The 25,004-nt window shown below is 38.3% G+C and overlaps 2 protein-coding genes and 1 long non-coding RNA gene across 3 annotated transcripts in view; 2 read left to right on the top strand and 1 right to left on the bottom strand.

Moving 5' to 3' along the window:
- Positions 1 to 25,004, top strand: part of LOC134798133 (uncharacterized) — a 113,399-nt gene that overhangs the window by 77,075 nt on the left and 11,320 nt on the right. The gene's annotated exons all lie outside the window — the stretch shown is intronic.
- LOC134798098 (minor histocompatibility antigen H13) lies at positions 161 to 16,401 on the top strand. The gene is made up of 6 exons (XM_063770436.1): positions 161 to 443; positions 9,659 to 9,840; positions 12,006 to 12,180; positions 12,823 to 13,006; positions 13,511 to 13,820; positions 14,595 to 16,401. Exons 1-6 carry the CDS (start codon positions 252 to 254, stop codon positions 14,650 to 14,652), a joined length of 1,101 nt encoding a protein of 366 aa, XP_063626506.1. The 5' UTR covers positions 161 to 251; the 3' UTR covers positions 14,653 to 16,401.
- On the bottom strand, positions 16,566 to 24,866 carry LOC134798099 (RNA 3'-terminal phosphate cyclase). Its single transcript, XM_063770437.1, has 9 exons — positions 24,710 to 24,866; positions 24,469 to 24,586; positions 21,895 to 22,021; positions 20,887 to 21,072; positions 20,266 to 20,404; positions 19,678 to 19,793; positions 18,661 to 18,808; positions 18,221 to 18,331; positions 16,566 to 16,800 (listed from the first exon to the last, which is right to left on the bottom strand). Exons 1-9 carry the CDS (start codon positions 24,749 to 24,751, stop codon positions 16,714 to 16,716), a joined length of 1,074 nt encoding a protein of 357 aa, XP_063626507.1. The 5' UTR covers positions 24,752 to 24,866; the 3' UTR covers positions 16,566 to 16,713.

The following is a 25,004-nucleotide window of genomic DNA, read 5'->3' as shown; positions in this document are numbered from 1 at the left end:
TGGCTCCCGACTTTGACACTGACTGTGACGGTGACGTTTTTGAACAGTACTACCAACATACCGCCGATATTTGTTGCCAGCGTTAAATTATATGTGAATCGGTCGGAACCGGTTTTATTGAACGCCCTAAGCCCTTTGTCAATGAAGCCAACATTGCCAACCAAACTGTACACTTGTCATTTTCTTGTCAAGCTGGAGCACCCTCAAGGTCCCAGCTCATAACTTATTTTATTTCAAAGTAATCACACGAAATGGCTGATACGGCGACTGAAATTCCTATAAGCATCGAGGAGGGTGTGAGAGAAGCAGTGAAAAATGTTACAGACCGGCCACCATCGAGTATTGAGGGCGTCGCGATTGCCTACTTAAGTTTAGTTATTATGGCTATTTTGCCGATATTTTTCGGTTCATTTCGTTCAGTGAAGTACCTTAAGGAGCAAAAGGTGAGTTTTGATGATTCCATTGTGTGAAATATTGTGATTTTATTTCACTTTCACTATGTTTATTTGAGGTCCAATCAGGTCACCGCACGTTGGCGGTCCTGGCCCCGTGGCATATGCTGGCTCACGCTTGTTTATGCGGACTCCGTGTAAATAACTCCAGCACGTCATGTCTTTGTTAAATATAGCTCTGAACCCACATACGCCCACAAATACATATATTGAACATTGGGCAATTTTAGAACTTGTATGCTAATATCATGTACTTCATCATACTTGCAAAATATATCTTAATTTGTCCATTAGTACAGTAATTTATAATTTTCCCCATATTTTGCAATTTCCTTATTACCTAGGTATTGAGTGAATTGCAAAAAAAATTGTATGTAATTAAGCACAGTTAAGAAGGTGTGATTTAGTCTTAACTTAATTTTATTGATTCATTTGTGTTACGAAAATTAACTACGTGAATTGTATTGTATTGTATTTATTGTACTTAATTTCTCAGTGGTAATTTCTATGCAGCCATGTAATGTCATGGTAAATTTGTTCCACTTTTCCATAACATTATTCATATCAGTACTACAGTTATGTTTCTCTTTTACTCCCACTATATTTTTATTACCATTTTATTGCATAGAACATTTTAATGATGTATAATTAAAAAAAAAGCCTTAATTGCTGCTCTACAGTGATAATAATATTAAGTATTTCTTTTCTGACAATTGGGTTTTGTAACAACAGGTTGTCTTTCGACAAAGGCCTCCTCTAAAGATTGCCATTTCTCCCTATCTCTTGCAAGTGTAATCCAACCTTTTTAGGGTTCCGTACCCAAAGGGTAAAACGGGACCCTATTACTAAGACTTCGCTGTCCGTCTGTCCGTCTGTCACCAGGCTGTATCTCACGAACCGTGATAGCTAGACAGTTGAAATTTTCACAGATGATGTATTTCTGTTGCCGCTATAACAACAAATACTAAAAACAGAATAAAATAAAGATTTAAATGGGGCTCCCATACAACAAACGTGATTTTTGACCAAAGTTAAGCAACGTCGGGAGTGGTCAGTACTTGGATGGGTGACCGTTTTTTTTTTTGCTTTTTTTTTGTTTTTTTTTTTTATATGGTACGGAACCCTTCGTGCGCGAGTCCGACTCGCACTTGCCCGGTTTTTTGAGGTCATCATCCCAGCGTTTCCATTGGCCACCCTGATTCCTTTCACAGCCTCTTGGGTATCATTCTGTTATAGTCCTGATCCATTTATCTGTTTTTTCTCACATCATATGTTAAATCATTAAATTAAGACATATGATTTAATGATGTATATCATATTGTAATTAAACATATCCACACCTAAGGATTACAAAGTTAACAGATACAATAATATACCATCATCTATGAATTTCTGCAAAAGTTCACCTGCCTATTTAACACAATTGTAACTTAGTATGTCTACATTTACATTTCAAAATGGATTACGTAAATTAGATCGTTTAAAGGCAACACATTAACTAATGGGTATAAGTCACCTCATTTTGATTGTGTTACTCTGAATATGCACAAAACCAGTCTTTAACTCGTTGGATGTATGAATGTATAATGCTCAAATTTTTATTTCAAAGCTTGAATCATTTTTAATGATGTATGTGTATGTATTACGCATGCTTAGTCTGTCTGCGTGGAATGTGAATGCATCTTGCTTTATAACAACTATCCTATGTCCTTTCTACGGCCTCAAACTATCTTCATACCGAATTTCATCTAAATTGGTTAAGCAGTTTAACTGTGAAGAGGTAACAGGTAGAGTTACTTTCGCATTATTTATAATATTAGTAGGCATTCTTGCTTCACCATAAAAGGTTCTCTTAACATAAGTAAGGTGCAGGGGCGCAATTTCGACTGTAGGAAAATTTCAACAAATCGAAATATCTTCCATGTTTTACATTATTAACTGAGTGCCGTATGTGTAGTTAATAATGTAAAACATGGAAGATATTTCGATTTGTTGAAATTTTCCCGCAGTCGAAATTGCGCCCCTGCACTTTATGTTTATATTTTTGGACTTTATTCCTAAATGATAAGGTTTCATAATAAGATAATGTATGTTTCTAACAGTACACAACTGTCTGTAATCAATAAGTGCCTTATAATCTAATGAGCCCTATTAAGCAATTATTGAGGCTTGTACTTTACTCACTGAATAATTATCTCTACTTGAATGATATCTGTGACTAGGTATAGCTTTATCTCCATTATTATGTATATTCTAGTGTAGTCATAACACTGTCAATAAATAATAATTGAATTGTTATTTATTATACGTGTCGGAGAATGACGTAGGAGCATCAACAATTAACTTGGCTACAAAAAGAAGGGTCCTATTCAACATTCTATAATAAAAATAATTTATAATATAACCTTCATTTACTTTCCAAATTCCATTTTTTTCATAAAAAAGTTTTTCTGGATGCCTCTGACAACATGTGACGTTTCTATGAAAAGGGACCTTATTGTCGATGGCGCTTACGCCATTATTAAAGATGCTCCGATATAAATACAATGCCGCGCGACGCTGTGCGGCGCAAGCGCCATCAACAATGAGGTCCCTTTTCATGATAATGCCCCATATACTTATCATCATCATCATCATCATTCTAGCCTTCAGTCGCCCACTGCTGAGCATAGGCCTCTCTTCGTGTACGCCACTTATCCCGGTCCTGGGCTAGTCTCATCCAAAAGTGCCCCGCGATTTTCCGAATGTCATCCTCCCAACGAGCTAGCGGACGCCAGGCGCTTCTTTCATCCGAAAGCAGCCACCAATCCGTCAACATTTTGGTCCACCTGCCATCACTCTGCCTAGCAACATGTCCCGCCCAACTCCATTTAAGCTTGGAGATGACGTCACCCACGTCTCGTACCTTGGTGCGGCGTCGGATTTCGACATTCCTCACTCGGTCTTGCAGTTTAATGCCGAGCATGGTGCGCTCCATGGCTCTGCACCGTATGTCATGGTGGGCAGGACACATTGATTAAAGAGGCGAGTTTTCAGGCATTGTGGAAAGTTATCAGTTTTGAGGATGTCCGCAAGTTTGTTGAATGCCGCCCATCCCAAATGGATTCTTCTGGAGATCTCCTTTTCCTGTTGTTTTTTGTCGAAAGATAGAATATGTCCAAGATACACGTATTGCTCGACCACCTCCAGCTCTACGGCTCCCACCGTTATGGTGAGATTCGAAAAGCCAGTGATGTTCGTCATAACTTTGGTCTTGGACATATTCATCTTAAGACCTACCTTTATAGAAGCATGGTATAGTCCTTGAATCACGCTTTGGAGATCATCCAGGGACTCGGCAAACAAAACAATATCGTCGGCGAATCTCAAGTGCGACAAAAAGACACCATGGATGTTAATACCGGTCTTGTCCCATGCAAGCGTTTTTATGACGTCTTCTAGTACTGCCGTAAAAAGCCTGGGTGAAATGGTGTCTCCTTGTCGCACGCCCCTTTTAATGGAAATCGGGTCACTTGTCTTGTGAAGACGAACTTGCATGGTTGCCGAGCCGTACAGCCACAGATTAATAAATAGTTACTACGTAACAGATACTTCATTCCCAAACAAAAGCAAAAATACCTACGCTATAATAGCCTACAAAACCTTAATAATAATACCTGCTGCTCAGGACAAGAAGAAAATGTACCATAAGTACGCGCACAAAGAGTCGAGACTGTGTTGCCCGCCGTGCGAGTCACGTGCCAACGCGTCATCGTAAGAATGCGCTAGGGTTGTAGCTACCCTACCTATGATGATTATTGTAATAGAACGAATGTTGCGAATCAAATATGTTTTAGTTTTAATATAATGATTTATAATTTTTTCCCTTCTCGGAATTCTCTGTTATTAAAATTTTATAGTTGAAAATATCCTAAATCGCGTAAATAATTTTAATAAATATTCAGGAGCAAAGCAACGGTTTTTAAAAGTTGTAATACGGTGCTACCGGCCGATTAATTATTACGTCGTCAAAATTATTTAAAAATACTTTTTCTAACCCTTCAATATAATTATTAAACGTTTCAGGTGGGACCTTTAGCCCGCCATAAAAAGATGAATCTTTATTATAGGCTTTTTCCTTTGTTTTTTTGACTTTTTCACCCATCTACTGCACAATAATTACGTGGTTTCGGCATTTCGAAGCATAAGCGCGGGAAACGCGCGGTGCGAGCGCTGAGGCGGGCGTTCGGCGGCCCTCTGTCGGTTGTATCGTCGACGATACGCCGAGCGGTAGGCATATAGCGCGTGGCCTTGAGCGTGTGACGGAGGCCTGGTACAGCTCCCGAAGCAAATCAACATAGCGCGCATCTATTGAACAGCGATGAAGAGCGTCAAACACGGCCCAATGCTCGACACCGTCAAAGGCCTTCTCATAATCGACGAAGGCCATGCACAAGGGCCGGTTGTATTCGTGACATTTCTCCATCAGCTGTTTTACCGCGTGAAGGTGATCAACCGTCGAAAATCCGCTTCGGAAGCCGGCCTGCTCGGGAGGCTGGCATTCGTCAAGGTTACGAGTGACTTATATAAATTATATACTATACAAACAGCTCAACCTGAGCTACTCAATATATCAATTTGGGTTTTCCTATAGTGACTCATGTTTACTCTCATTATGAGAAGCATCAAGTTCAGATTAAATACCCTTTGACCGCCAAAGAAGTCAACTGACCCGCGTTGCTGCAGCCCAATATCACCAGAAGCTTCACGATGACGCGCCGCGCACGATAGCCGCACCAAGTTGTATGTTGGGATTTCTTAACCTTTTGACCGTTGTTCGCCATATCTCAAAAATGGTATTTATTTGTTGATCACATTAAAATACAACTGTTAAGGTTCCATCACACAGGCGCGTTTTCCGGGCGGGGCGTGTGCGTTTTATATGTAAAAGCTGCGCGCCCCGCTCACGCGCCGCCCGCAAAACGCGCCTTTGTGACGGAGCGTTTAACACTGCTTGTAACAATTTATCTCTTAAGAGCCAACAGGAGTGGTCATTCCTCCATACAAACGTAGTCCTCGTTTTCCTCCGTGGTTTTTGAAGCTAGAGCAATGATTTTTTCAACACAGATTAATATTGTCAATATCTGTGTCGGACCGTTTTGCTTTTTTTGATATTTTTGTTTTTTAAGGCGCTAGAGCCCTTCAAAAACGGCCAAAATGGCCTAATAGACTGTGCCGCAATGAGAGGCGTGGTATTCAAAACTGATATCAATTAGCCAAAAAAGCAAAACGGTCCGACACAGATAATTTCATAATCATTTAGATTTCCAAATTTGGTTACGATTGGTTAAGTTTTGGGGGAGGAAAAAGAGGACTACGAAACCTCGATTTTTGTCATTTTTACGCAGGATTTTTCGCCTCAGCTGCAGTTGTCCCTATCGCACTAATTTTAGGGGCGGAGTCAAGTTTCTAAATACGTACACAGCCAGAAAAGTGATGGGCAATAGTCGTCATTTAATGTCGATAATCTAGTGATGTAAGAAGTTATCGATAAACCGTCTTGTGTGAAAATATCTAGATCCTAAGATACAAGGGGTTTTGGGTTGAGAGTAGGGAACACATTTTTGTAGTTATGATATACAATCTATTATGAACTTTTTGATTCTAATATTTCAAATTAGAAATCAAAATCAAAAATATTTTATTGCATGGTTAAAATGGGTTAACAAAATTTTTAGGTACCTACAGGCACGCTTCGTAATTGTCGAGCAATTTAGGGTCCTAGCTGAATTGGTTGTTCCATACTTACTCGTGCTCTATGGAATGTCCAATTTAGCTAGAACCCTAAATGGCTCAACAATCACGGAGCGTGACAGTACAAATGATTCATGTTCTGTATATCCTGTCCTACAATGGCGTTAATATTTGGTTGTCATGTCTATACTTCGTTTTTAAGCATTATTGAAAAAAAAATAGTAAATACTAATATTAACCACTAAGTACATAACTATTACAAAAAAAGCTAAATAATTATACGATTGCATGCTTAAAAAAGGCACGTCACCTTCACTCTAATGCTAAACAAAGGAAGAATAAGAACTAACAGCGATAAGACCGCCTGTTGCTACCTTTATCTACATTGTAAATCGGTTTTAGGGTTCCGTACCCAAAGGGTAAAACACGGGACCCTATTACTAAGATTCCGCTGTCCGTCCGTCCGTCTGTCACCAGGCTGTATCTCACGAACCGTAATAATAAAAATTTTAGTGGGGCCTCCCATACAACAAACGTGATTTTTGACCGAAGTTAAGCAACGTCGGGCGGGGTCAGTACTTGGATGGGTGACCGTTTTTATAAATAATGGTACGGAACCCTTCGTGTGCGAGTCCGACTTGCACTTCGCCGGTTTTTTTTAAATTTGTTTTTATGTTTGTGGTGTAATAAGGAATATTTTAGAGTCAGACCAAGAAAAGTCTACAGCAATTTTGATAGCACACGCAGTGCAAGTGTTATTTATATGTCATAATTTCATAGAAGCGACGTTTGAAATAATACTTGCACTGCGTGTTCTATCAAAATCGCTATAGATTTTTCTTGGCCTAACTCTACTCCTAAATTATAAAATAAGGCCCATCAATGTTTTTTTTTGTGTTTATTAAACTTGATATTTTGTCTATAGTATTAGCGGACATGGCCTCAAAATTTAAACCCGCTTAAGAATCGGGCCTTATTTCGTGCATTATATACAATACTACCCATTTTTGTGTAGTCATTATTTATACTATAGAAGCAATTATTTAAACAGTATTTTTTTAAAGGGCAACGGTGGCAATATTTTAAGGTCTGGATAATAAGATACAGATCTTAATAAGGATATCAATGTAAGTGAATGTTACCATGACTACCAAACAAACAAATGTGATAGAATTTGCCAGCTGGCATTGTAACATTCAGACAGTTACCTATGTACCTAATCTGAAATATGAATAAATTAGTAATATTTTAAACAGGAAAGTAAACCGAATTTTGGCCTTTTGCTGGACACAATCACAATAGTAATTTGTTTTACAAGAGGGCAAAGTTTATCGCCACCGGTTGATGCATTTGCAGCACCAATGGTAGAAAATGCAAGCTCATCATCAACTGCATAATCGACGTTTGATATGACTATTGAATCCGAGCTTTTTGATCATGAATCATGATAAAACAAAATTTTAGAAGGTCGCAGAATAGTGGATTTAAAATATTTATTTTCTGTGATCTCAAATATCAGGCACGATCATACAAATTGTACATTTGCTGATCTTGCCTTTGTCATTGAAAGACGTAAGGGTTTACACAGAGAATATATATTTAAGTGTAATATGTGCAAAAAAAAGGAAACGATACACTCTGAAGACCCAAAAAGAAAATGTTAGTAAATACTGCTCCTCCCCATGGTTACTTGGTTCCTTATTCAACCTACCTGAAATTAAACGAGTAGGTTAGTAAATTATATCATTTTACATTATAAAGTTAAATGTTTAGGTATCTCAATCACTTACTCACTGGTGGACATGGACGCAAAATTTTTGCCCATCTACTTATACTATCTTATAAAAAATGAAATTTTGAAAGTTAGCACGCTTAAAGTTCGTTTTTTTTGCATTAAGGTAACAGATTTTGACATGTCTTATTAAAAAATACCATTGAAAAATAAGTCATAGCAAATATGTTAGAATTATAAATCATATTAATCATATTAATGAGCAAGAGCACCCTAAACCGGCGAGCGTGTATGAGGAATGTTATGAATGTGAAGGAAGCGAAAGTGGTATGTCAGGATCGTAGCAAGTGGAAATCCGTGGTCTCTGCCTACCCCTCCGGGAAATAGGCGTGATTGTATGTATGTATGTATGTATGTATGTATTAATCATATACTTTTTTATATTCTTTTGCTTTCATAAGTAATATAAACTAATTTTTGAAAGCGTTTTTCAATAATTATTAATAAAAAGACACGTCATGATTGTTTACCTTCTTTCTAATGCTAAAAAATAACGAACTATAATAACCGGGCCTTATTTGGTACAGAACCTTGATTTGATAGGTACATCGGATATTCTGGGCCCCTGAGTTTGTTACGTAAAGGACAAAATGGTGACATGTGGTTAGAGCTGATACTGTTAAACTAGTGGTTCTGTGCGCTAAGTATAAAAAATAAGCTTCAGCGAACTCATTAAGCCTAGAAAAAACCCTACACCCTACTGCCACTTAAGTCAGTCTTGAGTCTTTGAATCAATTTCCGTAGTAGTACTACTACTACTAAGGTACTAGGAGGTAATAAGGCCTATAGTAGGTATAATAAGGCCTACCTGAAAAATAATGTTCTTACAACAGTGTAACCGTGTTAGTTATTTGAGTAACATATATGTAAAGTGATACAATTAAAAGCTAACAGCAAACCAGTACATAAATGATATCTTATGTACTTCTTATGAATTACACTCTTATAAAGGTTTCGGCTAATTACGCTTAATTACTTGAATAAAGGTAGATGAATTGCGTGCGGTCCAATAGGTAACCACAACTCACGGAGTCCAAAACAATAAGCTGATCAGCAAAGTCAAGTAAACAAAGCCAAGTCACAGTAGTAGAAAGATTATCGAGTTCCGTAAACGTAAGCCGGGTCAAAAAATTCAATCGCAACACAGTAAGTAATAAGCGAACATTGCAAATTGTCGGCAATGAGGCGCGCGCGGGTGCAAGCGTACGCATCTGTGTGCGTGCATTACACACACAAATACAGTCTCTCACGCCCCGTCAGAGCGACGGGTATATTCAGCTTGAAATCTCAAAATTGACTTTTAGCTCAGCTCCCGTTTCGTCTTAATTTAGTAAGATTACTGTAACTTGAAAAAGTAATTAGCTAATTAGGAATGTATAGCTTTATATTTTTCTCATTCTGCGATTTTTTTTCATTTAGCAGATTTGTCTGCTAACAATTTCAATTCAATTTAACCCCTAGAACGCCACGCCTATCGTGAACTATATGAGAACGCACGAAGGTTGATATTGGGCTGTAAGCCGCGCGCGTCAGTTGACGTCTTTAACGGTCAAAGAATTAATAATTTCTAACGAGATTCCAAATCGCGACTCGAAAAAGCACCCACCGCTCAACCAACTAAGCTACCAAGACTCACTCAACGCTAACAGTCCCATCATTATCCATTGTTCTTCATTCGCAGGAATCAGGCGAGCGCGCCGAGACGATGTCAAACAAGGACGCACTGATGTTCCCTCTCATCGCGTCGTGCGCTCTCTTCGCTCTCTACGTGTTCTTCCAGATCTTCTCCAAGGAGTACATCAATCTGCTGCTCACTGGATACTTCTTCTTCCTTGGAGTGCTGGCTCTGAGCCATCTGTTGAGGTTAGTATTGGAGCATTCCATGAAACTGTCTACCGATTGTCCCGTACAAACGCGAATTTTCTGAAGATTTGCAAGTCCTTTTCTATGACAAATAAGTTCGCCTTTGTACTGCCTATACTGTGCCATAAATTTGTGTTTTGTACAATAAAGAGTTTATACATACATACATACATACAAATGGTCAAAAATATGCACAGAAAAATAATCGCCTGCTTTAAATGCTGAAAAAAAAGTCGCAACACAGGAGATAAAATGCGTTTGTACGGGACAGCCCGTGGAATGCTCCTATTGTATAATATCATCATCATCATTGGCCACAGCATCTTTGCAGCGACTAAAGAAGGTATTTTGAGGAGGTAGTCTACAGCCTACATCGACTGCGATGACTGTATAGACCAATGGCCGATGTATAATAATTAATAACTACATAATAGTATTTCCAATGATTGAAACTAGTGCCTACGTCAAATCATAGGATTACTTGTCAAGCGGACCCCAGGCTCCCATGAGCAGTGGCAAAATGCCGGGAAAACGCGAGGAAGGAGAGTATTTTCAATGATTGTATCAGTCAGTTGCAAAAGCGGCTAAGCGGGCTAGCCAAGATGACAATTGTTGATTGACAATCAAAAAGTTAAACATGTTTTACTGGTTTTGCGCCATACATCGTCAGGCGACAAGCAAAATTAACCTTGTTTTGATACTAGTATGGTTCAATATGGCTATGAACTTGTGGTAATTAGTGAATAAATCACCTGATGACATTATTTAAGTTTCGATGGCGTTGTCTGTTAAAAAAAATGCCGATAAATTGATGGAAACACGGTTATTTTACTTAACAAGAAAGTTGTAACCAGACTTTTTGAATCTCTACTTCTGAACAGACAGTCGACGTACATTCTAAGTGCATTATCTAAGTACTCACAATACTATAAAACCACATAAAACCTAATTTGAACTCTAAATGCTTCTAATAAGGTCCATTCTTTACAATGTTGTAACTGGGTCAGGTAGATTCCGACTTTAAATACTAGAACAAGAGCCAGAAATCTTGTTAAAAGATTATATCGTATTTCTTTACTTATATATGATTGTGTAAGGGTTGTTTGAAGACAGTTTCTTATCTAACCTAATAAGAATATTAACTAGTGGCTCTGTGAGCTGTAGACCTCGCGAGCAGAGCTTTAAATAACATGGTGCTAAGAGCTTTAAATATAGTAAATTAAAAAAAAAACAATACGAAATTTATGTGTAAAAAAATACAAAAAGTTATAATATCCCAGCATACAATTACTGGGGATCGAACCCAGACCCTCTGTGCAAACAGAAAAAGCGAACGTTTACAAACTGAGCCAAATAGTTCTTAGATGGGTTGACGAAATTTAGCTACTCCTTCTCAAATTAAAATTAGTTAAAATTAAATATCTCAATACCTCCGAAACCAGCGAAACAAAATTTTCTGAATTTTTGGCCATTTAATCTATAAACATATCTCAAAAAGAAAACACTCGTATGGTATCGATACCACTATTTGTTTAGGCGCGAGCTATCACGACTCCGCCATTTAAAAAAAAATCAAAAAACCGGACGGACAAAAAAAATTTATTTAGACATAGAATCCAGTCACAAAATTTCACGAGATTCGGTTAAGAATTGCGACCTGTAGAGGAGAACATCCGGACATACAAAAGCAAAATGCTCCAGTCGAAACGTAGACCTTCGCTACGCTCCGGTCAATGAATGTATTAAGTCGGTGGCATTTTTTTTTACAAATAAGGCAATTTCGTAGATACAATTTTATCGCGAAAGAATAAAACGAGTCATAAGAATAAAAATATTAATTAATGTGTGCTTATGAGTAAATAAAAAGGTACTAAAAATAGTACCTTTACCTACAGTAAACAGTAGTTGTGGTACCTATAAATGCGAATTATTTTCTTTAAAAAAACCATAAAAAATAAAGTACCTACCTACTAACAGTTGTATTGCAGAATTAATGAACTTTGACAATCATGACAAGATTATTTCTCATTGTTATTTTGTTCTGATTATATTTAGTGTTATTTGAACAATTTTTGCCTTCAACCTTAATGACAGTACCACAAGTCAACCACCCACCAAACAAATTCACACCCTACACCCCTCTAATAAGCTTCATTCGTCCACAGCCCCATCATCTCGTTCCTAGTACCCGCCTCGGTACCGAACGTACCATACCACATCCACTTCACTCGCGGCGAGCGAGACCAGCGGGCTGATATAGTCAACTACAAGTTCACCAGCTATGACGTCATCTGTGTGTGCATCTCGCTGTGTCTGGGCGGCTGGTACCTGTTCAAGAAAGTAAGTACATGTTACTGGTACCACATCCACTTCACTCGCAGCGAGCGAGACCAGCGGGCTGATATAGTCAACTACAAGTTCACCAGCTATGACGTCATCTGTGTGTGCATCTCGCTGTGGCTGGGAGTCAGGTACCTGTTCAAGAAAGTAAGTACATGTTACTGGTACCACATCCACTTCACTCGCAGCGAGCGAGACCAGCGGGCTGATATAGTCAACTACAAGTTCACCAGCTTAAGCTATGACGTCATCTGTGTGTGCATCTCGCTGTGTCTGGGAGCCTGGTACCTGTTCAAGAAAGTAAGTACAGTGTAACTATGGAACCATGATATTCGTACATGCACGCACAGCGAGTGGTAAAATTCAGGGGAGACTCTAAATCGCAACTATGGCACACCAGTCGGCGGCTATTACTAATTGCGGCGGGGGACTTTGTTTTATAAGGTCTAGAGACATTGTGATTTTCTTTAGCAGACGTTTCTGCTCTTTTATGCGCTAATAATTGCCGCTTTATCAATATATATAATTATATAATATTGTGCTAAAATCATGAATGTAAGCCCTTTAACGGATGTAAGGATGTCAGAAATTACGCTAAGTTGTACCCTATAAAATATATTCCCTCTTCCTTATAATCCACAGCACTGGATCGCAAACAACCTCTTCGGGATCGCCTTCGCCATCAACGGAGTGGAGTTGCTCCACCTCAACAATGTAGTCACCGGCTGCATCCTGCTCTGTGGACTGTTTCTGTACGACATCTTCTGGGTGTTCGGCACCAATGTCATGGTCACCGTGGCCAAGTCCTTCGAGGCTCCCATCAAACGTGAGTTTGTTATCATAGCAACCAACACGACATATGGCGTTATTTATAAACGCGTTACTGCTCTGAATTAGCTATGAATCGTTTGTCCTTATGTGTCATTTTGACTTATGTATTTGTAAGAAAGGGATAAAACATAATTTAACTAAATTAGGCCCGTAAAGTTTTTTGAATAAGGGGGTTAATATCCAGGTCTCCTATAAGAATGTGGTGTGGTGAGGCCGGATAAAACTAAAAAAAAGTAGGTGATTTGACCGTGACATCACGTGTGCAGTTTTCATCGCAAATCGTTTTACAGTTCGAAAAAAGAAATTGATTTGACTAGTAGGAAAGTACCCTATTGCAGGCCTCTTTACCATGTTATAAACACATTCAGTGCCGGCGTGTGCTGCGAGCGTAGCCGATAACATGTGAAAACTCGTATGTATCGAAAAGCGACTATGAACAGAGCGTGCGCCTGGCTGGTTGCTGGCAGTCAATGCGTTAATGTACTATTAATGTCCACAGTGGTATTCCCCCAAGACCTGCTAGTGAACGGGCTGAACGCGTCCAACTTCGCCATGCTCGGGCTCGGCGACATCGTCGTGCCGGGCATCTTCATCGCGCTCCTGCTCCGCTTCGACAAGAGCCTCAAGCGCGGCTCCGAGTTCTACTTCCGCGCCACCTTCTCCGCGTACATCCTGGGCTTGCTGGCGACGATCCTGGTGATGCACGTGTTTAAGCACGCGCAGCCGGCGCTGCTGTACTTGGTGCCGGCGTGTCTGGGCACGCCGCTCGCGCTGGCGTTGCTGCGCGGCGATATACATGCGCTGTTCAAGTGAGTTACCCATTTTTATTATCGCCTAGTCTAGTATAATACAATACAAATGAGTCGCTTAACTTCAAACTTGGGTAAATCTATCTGTCAGATTATGCGATTTTGGTGTTAAGAAAAGGTAATAGGGTAGGTCGTTGCTGAGAGGGTCGAATGGATTTACCCGAGTTTGAGGTTAAGCGACACGAATATTCTTTATTGCTCACCAATATCGAAAGAAACATGACATATCAATAAATCATGTACCTAAATTAAACGGGCGGCCTTATCGCTGAAGAGCGATCTCTTCCAGGCGACCTTTGGGTAATGCCTCTAACTTCGCTCGGTAGAGTAGAAGGAGCGAAGCTCTTCCTTTCCGACTGTCTGAGCAAAGTAGGTATAAAAAACTGACCAATTGCAAGTCGGACTCGCGCACGAAGGGTTCCGTACCATTACGCAAAAAACGGCAAAAAAATCACGTTTGTTGTATGGGAGGAGTACTTAAATATTTATTTTATACTGTTTTTATTTTTTAGTATTTGTTATAGCGGCAACAGAAATACATCATCTGTAAAAATTTTAACTGTGATACACCCTGGTGACAGACAGACGGACAGCGGAGTCTTAGTAATAGGGTCCCGTTTTTACCCTTTGGGTACGGAACCCTAAAAAAATACGAAAGTGCCTTATGATGGTCTTCCCAAACAAAAATTAAATGTGCCGGTCTTCAACATAACCTTAATCTCGGTCAATTTTTGTTTAATAAATATAAAATATAATTATATCTTTTTTCCTTAGCTATGAAGACCAGCCAGCCCTCGTAGAGGAAGACGCCAAGGCGAAGAAGACTGAGTAAGAAGCACAAAACATGACGCAAGCGCACAGCCAGTACCAGGCCTCGTACAAGCTCACAGTAGCATACAACCACAGAATAGGGTACTTGTGTACATAGGTACTGTTAACAATGCAAAATATTAGGAATTTCAATGCACAAAGTTTAATGCAACTAGCAGATCGTAGTCGTAATCGATCATTGTAATTATAATGTTAACTTTCCAGAGTGTAACATTTGAAATTTAAGCTCGACTTGGCTGGCAACCAAGATCCGACGGTCCAAGGTCAGTACTTGGTCGATTCGCAACACAATTTCGCAAATCGTCTTACTATTCGGTCGGAACTACCAAGGTCGGGTCGGAAGCCTAGTTGTCGACCGTGTAGTAACCGCTTTATCCTAGTACTTTATGTATCCGTGAATTTTGTCATTTGTGGTGTTGCCACGTTGAAAAATATGAAACATGTTTTGCAAGCTGCATTTTGTTTAACCTAGTTGTAATTTTTTTTTATTACAAACGCGTTCTATGTGTAGACTTGTTAAAAATAAAATTACGACACAATAAGGGTTTAAGTCTTCCTTAGCTCTTCTGAATTGGACCTTAAGCTATTACTGACAAAGTGTAAAATTTAAATGTTTGGGCTTCTATGAAGTTAAAATGGCTACTGTGACATATGTATGTACAGCCTCTCGTAAACAAAGTAATGTATGAATTCACTTGGCTCTTGGCCGAAAATTTATAAAATATTGCATTTGTTGATACCAGGTTCAAAACCTGACCGAAATGTGTGACATTCATTATAATTTATAACATGAGCCCGTCCTAAACGGAATATTATTACAGTTTAACATCGTCTGATGTCGAAGTAATATTAGCTGGTTTGCTAAGAATATTAAGTATACAATATAAAAGTCCTGTTACTACCTTCACATGGGCATTTTTTTTATTTTGCCTCTTACAGTAGTGGACAGGCTATATAAAAAATTGATACACTGATCTTTAACTATAGAAAACTTAAAAAAAAAAAACAATATTGGATCTGCCCAATAGTGGGACGAGGCTGGTCATCTTCCGCATAATATCTTCCAGTGTGGGAGTATGTTTAAGACTAAGGGAATATACCTATAGCCCGTGCTATATGCATAATTTACTTGTAGGTTGTAATAAATGTAACTTGGTGTTTCCCTGATGTGTACACTTTTCTATATCCTTGATTTATAATCTGTTTATATACGTCTTATTAAATATTAAATGGTTTTATCTCTTTCTTTCTGTTAGATGCAAGGAAGAGACAAAACATGGATAAATAAAATGTGAGACATTTCATTTCTTTGTTAACGAAATTTGATATTTTTGTGTTGTTTCCATGTGCAAATGCAATTAGATTTATAAGTTTATTTTTGTTACGAATCTAGTTTTCAAATTATAATATATATTATTTTTGTATTTCGGGAGTTACCAATAGTCACAATCTTATGTTTCTTTTGAAATGTATTCTTCGCACTGGCAACCCTGAGGGTGCGTTTTCGAAAAAAAACTAATTTATAAAAAAACACGCGACGAATCAATGCTGCCAACATTCCGAGATGTTTCGTTACACGCACGACTCTAGAATAATGTATTGTTTGACTGTAAGGACGTACTTACACAGTATATATTATGATAAATGTGAATATTTTTGGCCTTTTTATGGACTCTAAGAATTCCAAACGGATGTAAGCGTGAGGTGACGGATCGTCGAATGATGAAATGTAATAAAATACGTCAATATATTTTATGACTTTTATTTTAATAAATACACTTGTAGGTCGGTTTTTTGTCATTAATTGCAAAGAGCCACAATCATGACAGTAGTCTGTGCGGAAAGAGAAGAGTCATAAAATGTAGGGTAGCCCATACATTCTAAGACTCTTCTCTTTCCGCACAGACCCTAGTAATAAATACATCTGGCAGTAACCGATATTTCTATGGGCGAAACCCATTTGTTTTATATTAACATCTACTTATGAATATAAATAGTCGAAAATTTCAGATTTAGTAAACATCAAATCACACTGGTTAATAATTTATATTAGAATATTTATTTACGTAGGCAAGTTGTTGTTAATAAGCCCTAGACCCGTGCACTCGATCGTGTTCTGGCTGCCGTTGGGATGTATTTCGAACTTCACCTGAAACAAGTCAATAATCACAAGGTTTGTAAACGTAAGACCTTCGCTCGGTCGATTCTCTCTCTCTCTCTCTTCCTTCCTTGGCAATGGCGACTCCATCAACAATTCTTATCCGGATTATGAAATGCCCTAATGTGGCTCGCAAAACCAAACTTTGTCTTGAAGATGCGGTCACACGATGCGCAATGGAGTTGTCCAATCGAGTTGCGAGTTGTGTAGGAGGGCTTAGACGGGTCTTGCGGATATGACGCTTAGCATCTATTACGGTCGATTAATAGGGGATTAATGTTTTGTTTTATCCCTTTGAACGCCACTCCCATTATACATAACGCGCCATTGTAAACCTTATTGGAATGCACGAAGGTTGATATTACATTGCGGTCAAAGAGTATAACTAACCAGGTAATGGGGCATTAAGGGGGCATTCCACGAGTATGTCGCTTACGTAACGCCATTCTTCTAATACTTCTGAAAATGCTGAGCAAGCGATATTGGGTCAGGTAATATTTCATGACTTGGCTAACAAATTGGCAGTATATTTTCGAGATTTTGCCATACAAGGCAAAGCGTTACGTAAGCGACAGTGTCGTGGAATGCCCCTAATACAGGATATTTCGGTTAAACTTAAAAATGTAGGCTAAGCCACACAGCAAAAGCTAAATGTTTATGTTTGACCGACTTTAAAAAAGAGGTTCCAAAGAAGAGTTTGCAACAAAAATAAATCCAAATGGTGAAATAAATTAATGGTGGGTTTATAGTTTTTGAAATGTTTTACCTTGTAAGGCCCACCACACATTTTTTTATCTATTTTGAACATAATGCAATAAATTGGGATAAAGTTCATTTCTTTTAACCTTTTCGACGCCGTGTCAAACACAAAAGCTGTCACTCTGACGCCACGTCACCGAAGTGTCAAAACTGAAATTGAACTTTATGCATATGCACGTAGGTCTATGTTGCTCTGTGGTCTGTGACCGATTAATCCGTCTTTGGCGTTGGACCTGCGGTGCGCATTATCGGTCATTGGCGTCCAAAAGGTTAAAAGGCAATGAAACGAAAGAAAAGCTACTTTAATTGGTTTATAAAACGATCAAATTTGATTGAAACAGAGACAGTGTAATTCACAATTGGGCTTTACGAGGTAAACTTGTCCGACTATAGTTCGTTTTTTTTAGCATTAGAAAGAACTTGAAAGAAGGTAAGCGATCTTGACATGTCTTTTAATTAAAAAAACGCTTTTTAAAAATCAGTAACTATTACTTATGAAAGCAGAAGAATATAAACGATCGTATTAGATTCATAATTGTTACATATTTGCCGTAACTTATTTTTAAAATGTGTTTTTCAATTAAAAGACACATCAAGATTGTTTACCTTATTTCTAATGCTAAAAAAACGAACTATAGAGTTACAATAATACCTTAGCTAACATCTCGGCGATGTGTATGGCGGTCTTGGTGTGTAGTGTGACCTCCCCCACCGTCACACACGACTTACCCTCCGCCAGCGCCATGAACAGAATCACTTGGTCCTGGAATAAAACATTGTTAACAGTTTTAGTTCCAAGCTCTTCGATTCCTAGACAAGACAGCAGCGTACCTATCTATACACCATGGTTAAACACTTATTTTAATCTTATCTGGAAATGAGAAAATTAATGAAGTGCCCGTTAATTGGTGTAAACAATTAAGCATATTATGCTCGAATTGCTATTAGTTTTTATCCAGGCGCTGTACTTACTCTAGCTGCTGGTACTAATTCCACGCAGACGAAGTCGCGGGCAAAAGCTAGTGTGTATATAAAATCTAATATTTATAACGAGCTCAATTCCAGTCACGAAGAATTTAGGTGAAATTTCACCTGACAGTGTTGGTCGAGACAAGCGCCTGCGTCAATATCTTTCTTGAGAGCATCTGCGGCCGCGGCGCCCGCCTGCCGCGGCTCCGAGCCCCTTTTCCCGAGAGCGTCACTTCCCAACACGTGGCCCGTGGATGTGGTGCAGGTTAACCTGGATAACAGCGGCTACAATGAACATAGCAAAGACCTTAGAGCATCTAATAACCGGAGTCGCCTTTAAGAGCTTACCCCTCTGCCGAAAACCTTGCACAATTGTGCAAACTTTTGTATGGACTGACGTTTCTCTGACATGGCTAATTGTACGTTGCGCACAAATCATGTAGAAAATTTACGTAAAAATCGGCAGACTGTTTTGTACAGAAAATGACAGCCAAGGCGTCTCCAGTTACTAAATGCTCTAAGGCAAAGACGCATTGACTGAGTAAGGTTCGTATTTGACAGCTAAACGAGATGGCGCTGTAGGGCTCCAGTACATTATGCGGTAACTTTGGTTATTGTGACAAAACATATGGCTCAGTATATCGCGGAAGAGACGATTTTTTTTCAAAGACTTTAGCTATCTTTTACTACCAATAACTCTTGATAATAAGCATAATAGCAAACAATATTACCTACTTGAAAACAAATGTTATATTGACAGGTGTATGCCATGAGATTTAAAACGGTCTAGGCGCTGGGACATGTCGCCTTTCGGCGTTCTTGGCGTCAAACAGGAAGGGAAGGAGATTTGACAAATTCACTGCAGGAAAATCAATTCTCTGATCAATATTTTTTTAGAAATCAGTAATAGGCAGTACCGTCTTTACCATAAGGGTACACGGGGCCCGTGGCCAGGGCCCCCATCCTCAGGGGGCCCCGAAGGACAGATAGTAACATACCTAATAAAAAGAAGATCATAGTAGAAAAATGTTAGTTTAATTCGCTTTCTTTACTTTCCAAAAGGGCCCAAATTCTTATGTGCCCAGGGGCCCCAGCATAGTTTAAGACGGCCCTGATAATAGGTATCGTAAATGTACTTACAGCATACCATTGCAGTTGCCGATGGCAATCCGACTGTCCTCCTTGTAACAGTTGATGGTGGTTTCGGCCACAGACCGTAGCGCTTGCTTCGCGCCTTCCGCCATTTGGTGCGCCATCTATAAGGAAAGAGTCCTTGCATATTACTATGAAACTACGACAAAATAATGTATTATCTTAAATAATAGCTGTGTGTGTTCATCAGAGATTCAACGGATAGTTGTTTGGTCGAATATTCGGCCGGCGGAACTATACCTACTTTCCGGTTTTTCAGGTGCGCATTGTGCAGGTATTGACCTGTTTCGTAGTGAACGTTCGGGCAGACTCATTTCTAGGTACGAAATGAGTGCGCGATCAAGTTATTGGAATGTTTAAATTGTTTTAAAATAATAAACGAGTACGGTTATGGCCATGACTGTATCTTAAATCCAATTAGTTTACTCCGAAATCAAGCAGTTACTATCCGGTATCCGGTCGGATAGTAGGTCACTATCCGGCATCCGGCCAGATGTTAAAATAACGGCCGGATAGGCCGGATACCGGATAGTAACTGAATATCCGGTGCATCTCTAGTGTTCATACTAAACTTACACTGATCGGCAGCACCCCGGCCACGAAACTAGACCCCGTTATCCTGTGCACGGTGCCCGGGTCCGTCAACGTGACGCTACGAAAACTTCGCACCGGATTAACATTCACGGTCACCTGGCCGCCGCCCTTTGGGAAATAACTGGAAACCAATAATAATAGGATATACATTTATTAGTTCTTGAATGAACTTTTTTTTTTAAATAGCCTGTTATAGTGTCCCACTGTTGGGCAAAGGGCTCTTCCCTTGATTTCCACGACTCCCGTTGTTGAGCTTTTTCCGGCCAGTTATTAATGAAGGTGTCTAAGTCGTCCCGCCATCGCCGTCTCGGCCTGCCACGTCCGCGATTATTTTGCGACATCCATCCGGATGCATGCGGCAGACGTGGCCTGCCCAGTCCCAATGAACTTTATAAAAACTAAATATGTTGCTAGAATTATATAACTGTTAAAAAAAATACTCCAAGTTTTTATTTTACATCCATAAACACATTGGAATCAAACAGATACTGACGATAATACGAAATATATCACATCCTTATTTCTATGGTAGCAAATATGTGTTACAATATATTTGGTCGCCTAAGCCACCATTTTACTATCAGATAGGACTCTACAACTTACCCTCTCCTATGAATAGTCAAGCCAAAATCTGCACCAAACTGCCTCAAGGCATGCCTGAAGACTTTATCCATGTAGTCAATCTGCGGTGCCATGTCCGCATTGGTGCCTCCCCGCAAATCAAATGTGACGGGGCCATAGGCCATCAGTGCACAGGGTAGTGCTACTTGGAGGAGTAGGCTGATTGAGCTACAACAAAATAATGTTGTTTTAAACTAACAACAGTGGTGCAGTGACCCTAATATGATTGCCCTTCATCAAGAGCCTTAATGCAATTTTGTCCCCTGTGTTTTATGAACCATTGAAAAACATATTAAAATTTCAAAGTTGTGACCAAAAATTAAATGTATTATAGTTCGTTTTTTTAGCATTAGAAAGAAGGTAAGCGATCTTGACATGTCTTTTAATTGAAAAACGCTTTTTATAAATCAGTTACTATTACTTATGAAAGCAGAAGAATATAAATGATTGTATTAGATTCATAATTGTTACATATTTGCCGTAACTTATTTTTAAAACGTGTTTTAGAATAAAAAGACACATCAAGATTGTTTACCTTATTTCTAATGCTACAAAAAACGAACTATACATTTAGAAAGTAATATGCGGTCAAAAGAATGGTAAAGGCTATAAATAATATGTAAATAGCTAGAGCTAGGTAAACTATGAATGAACTGTTTATTCCATCCTAGACTGCATCATGGTATAATAATATACTCCGCCTGGTACTCCATTCCCGTCTTTTCTAGGTCACCTAACTGACACGGGCCTACGTCATCATGCGACAGCGCTATATGATAATATGCGATAGCGCTATATATAGCGGCCATGTTGTTGTGACGTAGGCCCGTGTCACTCTGGGAATGGAAGACCATGTTTTATTAGACTATGGACTGCATCAGCACTTACCATCAGGTGAGATTATGGTCAAATGCTTACCTTTTTCTAATAAAAAAAACTATTTGTGATATTTCTTTTTCTCTATTTTCAGTATTAATTTTTTAAACTTACCCAGCTGTGTGAGGATCAGCAAAGTATTGACCACCTCGAATCTTTTTTGGAGCAAATTGTACTTCAGTTGATCCAATTTCTGCTCCTTTCGTCTTGGCTTGACACATATCAGCAACTAATTGAATTCCTACAAAGAAACACCGTATGTTTACGATAATATTTGTGTCATTGGATTATTCTTAGAAATATCCTCTAGCCGACCAGAGACCTATAAAAAGGTCTCCTGTTCCATTCTAATTTGAACTTTGTGTTGACAAGGCACGGAGAGCGCTTGTTGGAAAGGATCGGGTTCTGTGTCGTCCGTGTCAAACAGTAAGCGTCACAGCAGTATTACTTTTATTAGCGCAGTCGTAGAGTTTAGAATCGCTCCGTCGTAAAATAGGCCTGTCTGTTACCATCGCAAGATCCGTTGGGAAGGACTTTAAGTACTTGTAATTTGAGCGATTAGAGATTGACATAAATAAATATATAAGATTATAGGGTGGTTCACGTTTGTATGGGATAAATTCAAACTCTAGTTAGAAGAAGCGGCACCCCCTCATTTTGTTACACTTGTTATGTTGACAAAATACGCCAAGTTTTGTAATCTTATCTCAACTACAAGGGGGTGCTACAACACTTTGAAATTTTTCAAAGTTGTATGAAATCCAAAAAAAAAAAGTATTTATTATTCAGAATTTTATTTAAGTATCTGGTTTCACACTATTTGCACATGTGATTTATAAGTTTTTAAGTAGAAAAACATTTTTATTTCTATTTTTTATATTTTTTCAAAAGTAAGATTTTTATTTTTTTTTAGATTTTTATGTAAGTAGTGGTTTTCACATTATTTGAAAGTGTGATTTAAAAGTTATTAAGTAAAAAAATATTTTTATTTCTAGTTTTTATGATTTTTTTAGGTGAAATTCATAAAATCTTACTTTTGAAAAATTATAATAAATAGAAATAAAAATGTTTTTCTACTTAAAAACTTATGAATCACATGTGCAAATAGTGTGAAACCAGATACTTAAATAAAATTCTGAATAATAAAAATTTTTTTTTTTTGGATTTCATACAACTTTGAAAAATTTCAAAGTGTTGTAGCACCCCCTTGTAGTTGAGATAAAATTACGAAACTTGGTGTATTTTATCAGCGTAATAAGTGTAACAAAATAAGGGGGTGCCCCGTAGGAAAATTAAACAAAATGTTTTTTGAACCACCCTAAAGAATACGTTCAAAATGTCGGCGTCAAAGACAAAAAGAACAGTAATGGCTTGCCATAATTGCCAAAAAAAATTTCTAGAACAACAGAATTTTTGGAATGTTCAGTTTGCAAGTGTATCTTTGATATAAACTGCAGCGGAGTGCCGACAGCTAAACGTTACATGCTTGTTTCAAAGGAATATAAAAAAAAAAAGGAAATGCAAGCAATGTGAACCGATTAAAGGCACCGCAGGGCAAAAATCGACTACAGAATTAACTGTTAATTTCACATCCCCAAAGAATATACCAGTAGTTGAAAATGATAATGCAGACTTGATGAACCCTGATGCCGAAAAACAAGAGTTAAATCAATTAGTAGTTGAAACCCCGCAGAGTAATTCTCCTACAACATCGTCATTATTAAAAAGCACGATAATAATAGCCTTAAAATGCAACAATCATCATCAGAAAACCTTACACATATTACACTTGAGGATGACTTGAACTGCTCGGGCTGGAAATATGATAGTGTACACTCGGTTCAGAGCTTGCCAAGTATGCATGTCCAGGACAACTCGGAAATTACGGAACTACGAGAAGAAATTGAGCAATTAAAAATACAGCTCCTTAGCGCTCATGACGAAATAGGTAAATTAAACTGTGAAATCAGCGACCTGAAGAAAACCGTCGACACTTATAAAAATAAAATGGACACCTACAAAAAACTATTAACAACAGAAACCCCTCACAAATTATCGCCTGTACTAAGTAATAAAAAACAAAAACAATTAAGCAAACTACGGGGAATAAATTCTATTATATCACCATCATCTTCAATAACCTCACATACCACGCCACACTCTACACCGGTCTCAAGTCAACAAACGAGCGAAAAACATGAGGATAGTATTGGAAGCATAGATTCAGTTTTGGAGAAACAACAGCAAAACCAACCTGACGGAAGTGCAATAGAGAAGGAGCCGAGCCAAGCTACGATCATCGACACAAATACAAGTACTACAACTACTGCAAAAAATAACAAGGTGCTAAATATTGCTAACAGTATGCTTTCAAATACCTCACAAATATGTCATCTGAAAACACCATAAGCAGGCACCATAGAAATAATTAAAGATATTAGCTTAAAAACCAAATCATTAACCAAAGAAGACTACTGCATAGTTTTAATAGGAGAGGAAGACTTCAAGGCTACAAGAAACTATTACAATATGATAGTGAACATGCAAGAGCTTCTTAAAGAAATTCATAAATCATAATACTAATATTATTGTATGTGCACCTACATACATAAAATTGCATTTTGCTTAGCAAAGTTTGACGTATGGTATGGGCGGCTAGAGGATATAATTGTGGAAAAAAAGGAATACCTTTGCAATGCTGAGCAGCTAACCCAGGCTTGCTTCTTCCGGCTCGTATCTTTGATATTCTCACTGGGATTCCTAGTATAGCACTTAAAGAAATTGATATTCGTAGTATTTGGCCCCCCTAGAACACATTAAGAAGTTAATCATTAATCAATCATGGATATCCTTTCAGAAAGTATACAGATGTTTTACATTGTAAAACAAAAAAAAATTGCAAGTAAATAAACAATTTTTATAATCTTACCCCTTCCAAGAGGCTACCATCTATATCCATGTACTCAGACATGATTTAACGTATGATTTCTTTCACAAATTAACGCTACGATTAGAGGCCAGAATTGCTTTTAGCGAAATATTTTATGAAAACAATAATGATTGATAACCCCTTCTATATACACCGGGTCTCGGTACGATTGACACTGACATCTGACATTTCATGCGTGTATAGCCAGGATAAAAAAATACTTTAAAAAGTTAGCTACTTCCGTGGTAGATTTTTCGATTCGATACAAACTCATATAAAAACCGGTAAATTACAT

The sequence above is a fragment of the Cydia splendana genome, chromosome 16 (genome assembly GCF_910591565.1).
Source record: "Cydia splendana chromosome 16, ilCydSple1.2, whole genome shotgun sequence".
NCBI lineage: Eukaryota > Metazoa > Arthropoda > Insecta > Lepidoptera > Tortricidae > Cydia > Cydia splendana.
This window is presented reverse-complemented; position numbering and strand designations above follow the sequence as displayed.

Coding starts and splice junctions, on each gene's coding strand:
- LOC134798098 (XM_063770436.1), top strand. CDS start 252: ATGGCTGATACGGCGACTGAAATTCCTATAAGCATCGAGGAGGGTGTG. Junction 444..9,658: donor AGTACCTTAAGGAGCAAAAG/GTGAGTTTTGAT, acceptor CTTCATTCGCAG/GAATCAGGCGAGCGCGCCGA. Junction 13,007..13,510: donor CTTCGAGGCTCCCATCAAAC/GTGAGTTTGTTA, acceptor TAATGTCCACAG/TGGTATTCCCCCAAGACCTG.
- LOC134798099 (XM_063770437.1), bottom strand. CDS start 24,751: ATGTCTGAGTACATGGATATAGATGGTAGCCTCTTGGAAGGG. Junction 19,794..20,265: donor CCGGGGTGCTGCCGATCAGT/GTAAGTTTAGTA, acceptor CTTTCCTTATAG/ATGGCGCACCAAATGGCGGA. Junction 18,332..18,660: donor GTCTCGACCAACACTGTCAG/GTGAAATTTCAC, acceptor GTTTTATTCCAG/GACCAAGTGATTCTGTTCAT.